At 50.7% G+C, this 5,000-nt stretch overlaps 2 protein-coding genes across 2 annotated transcripts in view; one reads left to right on the top strand and one right to left on the bottom strand.

Moving 5' to 3' along the window:
* ubap1lb (ubiquitin associated protein 1-like b) overlaps positions 1-3,109 on the top strand; it is a 7,024-nt gene extending 3,915 nt beyond the window's left edge. Inside the window, exons 5-7 of the mRNA XM_056608042.1 lie at positions 523-657; positions 1,760-1,861; positions 2,120-3,109. Of these exons, the coding sequence (XP_056464017.1) occupies positions 523-657; positions 1,760-1,861; positions 2,120-2,254 (372 nt within the window). The 3' untranslated portion in view covers positions 2,255-3,109. The remainder of the gene's footprint in view (positions 1-522; positions 658-1,759; positions 1,862-2,119) is intronic.
* kbtbd13a (kelch repeat and BTB domain containing 13a) lies at positions 2,285-4,945 on the bottom strand. The gene has a single exon (XM_056607824.1). It carries the CDS (start codon positions 4,784-4,786, stop codon positions 3,239-3,241), a length of 1,548 nt encoding a protein of 515 aa, XP_056463799.1. The 5' UTR covers positions 4,787-4,945; the 3' UTR covers positions 2,285-3,238.
* Between the last annotated feature and the right edge of the window lie 55 nt (positions 4,946-5,000).

Genomic DNA, 5,000 nt, shown 5'->3' with positions numbered 1-5,000 from the left:
TGGGTGAGTGCAACTTTCTTGTTTGAGGTGTACAGTTTTACCAGGTTTTATTGTTGTCTGTCTTGGACTAGCCTCTCCATCGCACACCACCCCAGATCTGATTTAAGGTCTTTTTTTTTTTTTTTAATCCATTACCAATGCATTACTCTCTGCCGTATGCTGTTTCATTTTAAATGATAGTGATGCATTGTCTTTGCGATATACTTGTTTCTGTTTGCCTTTTTTGCATTCAAATTACATGGGTTCACTAAGCCTGATGTATGACGAATCAAAATGAAATCAAATAATTGCATCATCTTGATGCCACACATGTTGTATAGTCTACTGTTTTGACCATGGCCTTCTTAACCTACTGGTAGGTAGAGTAGGCCCCTACTAACCTATAGCAATGGGGCTGATGACAACAGTTAACATTTAATCAATTAAAATCAGTTGAAACGTGTGTACGAAGAGACTAAACGGAAACCTCGACGATCACATTTCTGTGTTTCATTCGCTGACTCTTCTCTCCCGCCGAATAAGACCCCCTGGGTGGAGCTGCTGTCCGCTCTGAGCCCCGAGGAGAGAGGGCTGCTCCGGGCCATCACAGACCGCGGGTACCCCCTTCACACCGCCTTCATCGCCCTGCAGAAGACCGGTCAGCTCGCCCCCGACCAGGTCAGGAAACAAGACACAGGACGCCCCATAACATGCACAGTAGACCCTTCCTGCATGGGAGTGAGTGAGTGTGACGGAGTGAGAGTGACTGAGTGAGTGTAAGTGTCAGTGTTGTGTGTTGTCATCCCTTAGCACTCGTCACTAGTGGTTATTTACAGGACAACCAGACACTGCTTGCTAACCTCAGGGAAAGCTTCCACTACAGCTTACACAGCACCAGTTGTTATTGGGCATGAAGGCCACGACCCCTCACTTAAGCCTGTGATTACTTTTCCTCTGAAACGGGGCTACACCTGTTTTATTCAGGTGTTTGATCACTCTTTTAGAGTTTACCCGTCGTCGATGGTGGGTAGTTCGATAAGAAGATAAGAAGTGCACTCACAGAGTGCAATGAAGACAGACACAACTCTCAAAATGAGTTGTAAACCAAAATACCATTCTTATTAAAGTTTGGGTTCAGTTTTTAAAATCGGACCTTGGTAGACTGAACGAATGAAAACACATCACCGATGTGGAACAGATGTTAAATCCTGAGGTTTCATGCTTTTTCTCATGGGACATTAACTCTGCTGGGGACTCACAATCCCGCCTCTATTATTAGAAAGAAGGGGAAAGATGGGTTGAGAAGAAGCTCTTTACGATTTGACACACAGAGGTAACGGGCGGTTGTTCTTGGTTGTCTGGCTCTGATAGAGATAAACCATTGTTGTGGTTCTTACACGTTGGTGTTATAAAACGAACACGAGGCCGGTGAACGACGTAGTCATGAACCATTGTCTATTTCTTGCAACCCCGCCAAGCCTTTAATGGTTTTAGCCGGCCTGCCTACTGCTCCTGGAAGGATCTAGTGTTCCCTTTAGCCTTGCCATCCACCCTCACCACAGCTCCCCCCCCCCCCCCCCCACCTTCTAGATTCCCCAATGAATAGTAAGAATGTAAATATAAAAAAATGATTGTTTTTAAAAGATATTGCTCACTGACAAGGTATCAGCTAAACTTGGTAGGTATATGTCAAAGTCTTTGCCATATTTTCCATTTTTTTTTCGTTTTCATGATCGTACCACTTAGCATCCTAAAGAACATTTGAATTTCATTTGTGCAGATTTTCAGCTACCTGGGGGCTTATGAACATCTCTGTGAGCTGGGCTACGACAAAGCCCAAGTAGAGGAAGCCCTGGAGATGTTTTCCAACTCTGAGACAAAGGTAATAAAGGCTGCTTCTCTCAAGATAAATTATATTATTAAAGTGCTGCACGCCATGCGTGATGCGGATTAACCATCAGAAAATCAGCCCTTGAGGGACATCACACGTGGAAGTGTGATGTCCCCAAGATGCATGGATGAGAGTCAATTCTGGATGGCAATGCCTCTAATCAACTTCATACCCGGTGGTGCGGGGGCCTTTTCAACGGGAAAAAGACTCGAGAAAGACCAACAAAATGTCTCTGATGCATTTCCACAGGCGGAAGAGTTTCTGAATCTCCTGAACCAGTTCAACGAGATGGGCTTCCAGCAGAGCGTCATCAAGGAGGTTCTGCTGGTCCACGGCAACCATCGCGAGCGGGCCTTGGAGGAACTGATGACGCACGTGGCGTGACACACAGTTTACCGTACTTTAATCTTTGTTGTAGCAAAGTCTGTTACTGCACGCCACTTAGGTGACTTCATTTGGGATCCTCAATTTAAAGGACGCAGGGTAGTGGTGTTAGAAAGCTGGTTTATTGAAAATGTTTGATGGTTAACATCTCCACACCCCAGTGTGTGTCGAGATGGCTGGTTGCAGCCTCAGTCCAATCAGTCTGACTCGGGCCGGGTGAGGCTGATCAAACCAGCCATAATCCACACACACACAGTTATCTTGTCTTTTATTGACATGGAAGGAAGTAGCTTCTGTTAGTCAGCCCAATGGTCAGACTGGACCAAGGGTGCAGATACAGTGGCCTTCGGTAAGAAAGAGCACGTGTTTAATGTTCTGGGAAACCCCCTCAGAAATGTGATGCCATTGGGTTGTCCACGCTGCCACAGGTGTTGTATTGACTTGTATATAAAATGTGTTTCATTATGTTGCTGTAAGTGGAATTCTGTATTTAATTTATCTGGATTTGTGATGCATGCATGGTGTTTTTTTTTTTACAAGTGGTGTTTTTGTATTTGATTTGACAATATCAATAAATAGTTACCCCATACAATTCAATAAATTAATACTCATTAGAATATTTTATAAGTCCCATAATAAACTGTGCTGTTGTTTACTTCATAAACTTGTTGTTTTTGAATACTTTCCTCCTTGAACAGAATACTGCAAAGAATACAAACTGCCCGTGAGCACTACAGTGATGACAACAGCAGCAAAGAGAAAAAAAAAAAAATGCAGCAGCTGCTGGTCTATTGATCTAAAAATAAACGTATCAAAATGATGAAGCCTATTGTACAAAGTATACCCTTAATCTCTCCCCTACAGGCTCCTAAATGCAATGCGTGGGTCACATGGAAATAAAGAAAGCCTGCTAAATGACTAAACAATAAAAAGTAGTAAATAGTTAATTCATCACCACAAACCAACTCAACTGGTTGAACAGATCTACCGATCGTTCAGACATCGAGCTGATGAACTCGGGTCCCTGACGAGGAGTCCATAATGTTGACCGGGACTGTCAGCTCTCGAACTCTCTTTGAGCTGCGCGGCGTCTTTAGGGATCCTCAAGAGAAACGTATAGATGGATCCGATCCTGCCGAAGCCCTTCATGTCCCTCTTGGTTCTCCAGCGGGAGTCCTCTATGGCGTACTCTGTGGTCACCGTTCGGTTCAGCGTGAACACGGAATCCCCCCTCACGGTGGCCGTTAACAGTGACCCTTTGCTGTTGCCGTACTGTCCCTTCACCGCGCTCCACTGGCCCGACGTCAGGTTGTACTGATCCATCACGCACATCAGGAAGTCGTCGCACGGCCCGTTGCGCATCACGTACAGGTTGTCCCGGTGCGCCACCATGCACAGGCCGTAGCTCTGCTTCCTGACCAGCGTGGTGACAAGCAGCCAGCGGTCCTCCTGGGGCACGTACTCGTGGATATCCGTGGCGCCCTTGGCCTTCCAGAGGCACACGAAGATCCGGCTCCTGGCTTTGGCCGAGGCCACAGACGCCGCGGGGCAGGGCAGCTGAGAGGCGAAGCTCCAGGCCCCGTGGGACACCTTGAACTTCTCCACGGATGAGATGGCCTTCCGGTTGTACTCCCCGCCCACCGCGTACAGACAGCCCTCGTGGCCAATGAGGGTGAAGTTGTAGCGGGGCTGCTTGGGGCTTGGCACGGTGGACCAGGTGTCGGTGACGGGGCTGTAGCAGAACCCACAGTCCATCACCTTCTTGCTGACGTCGTGGACCCCGCCGACGATGTACAGCTTGTTGTCGAGGACGGCCAGCCCGGCCTGGGTGGTGCTGCTCTCCTTGGGCAGGTGGGTGAGCACCCTCCAGTCCCGGCTGTCCTCGTCCAGGTAGCACACCGTCCTCTGGATGTCCTGCAGCAGCTCCGGGGACGGCGCGTGGCTGCACACCGCCATGTAGTTGCAGGGCGCCAGCGAGTCGATGTACTCCACCAGCTCGGCGGGCAGCGACCACAGCTCCTCCCTCAGCTCGGAGCGCATGTCCCGGATGAACAGGGCGGCGCGGTGGGCCAGCTCCCGCACGCCGTAGCCGAAGGCCGTGTGGCACATGAGCAGGCAGTTGTCGGAGTCGATCAGGTCCACCAGGTAGCCGGTGAGGGCGCGCACCTGGAGGAAGGCGGCCACCTCGATGGCCTCCACCAGCTCGTTGGCGCCCAGCGCGGGCCGCTCGCCGTGGAGAACGCCCAGCATGGCCACGAAGCCGGCCGCGCCCAGCCCCCGCAGGTGGAGCTCCGTCTGCAGGCACTCCCTCATGCCCGACTGGTACAGCGCCTGGAAGTACTCGCAGTGGTCCATGAGGAGGGCTTTGTCCACCACGAACACCCGGCCGCCCACCGTCACCGCCAGGCTGTCGCCGCGCCCCTGCGAGCCTTGATTCCACAGCTGCGGCTCCGGGCTCCCGCCCCCCGGACGGAGGCAGCTGCCCGCTTCCGTCTCCTCACCGGCGGGGATCTTCATCGCCGACCGGGACATGAGCTGCCTACGGGAGACACAGGAACACACGCATCGCCTTGGTAGAACGGATACCCTGCATGGGGGCGCTATCGGGTAGCAGCTGTGAGGCGGGCTCGATCCAGGGCAGATGCACTGGACGATGCGGACTCTGTTTGCATTTGTTCATCCAAACACACAGGAATAGAGGCGTCTATTCTAGGCAGACGTGTGGTACAGTTGTAGCAGAGTATGA

Source organism: Gadus chalcogrammus, chromosome 14 (genome assembly GCF_026213295.1).
Source record: "Gadus chalcogrammus isolate NIFS_2021 chromosome 14, NIFS_Gcha_1.0, whole genome shotgun sequence".
NCBI classification, from domain to species: domain Eukaryota; kingdom Metazoa; phylum Chordata; class Actinopteri; order Gadiformes; family Gadidae; genus Gadus; species Gadus chalcogrammus.
This window is presented reverse-complemented; position numbering and strand designations above follow the sequence as displayed.

Coding starts and splice junctions, on each gene's coding strand:
- kbtbd13a (XM_056607824.1), bottom strand. CDS start 4,786: ATGTCCCGGTCGGCGATGAAGATCCCCGCCGGTGAGGAGACGGAAGCG.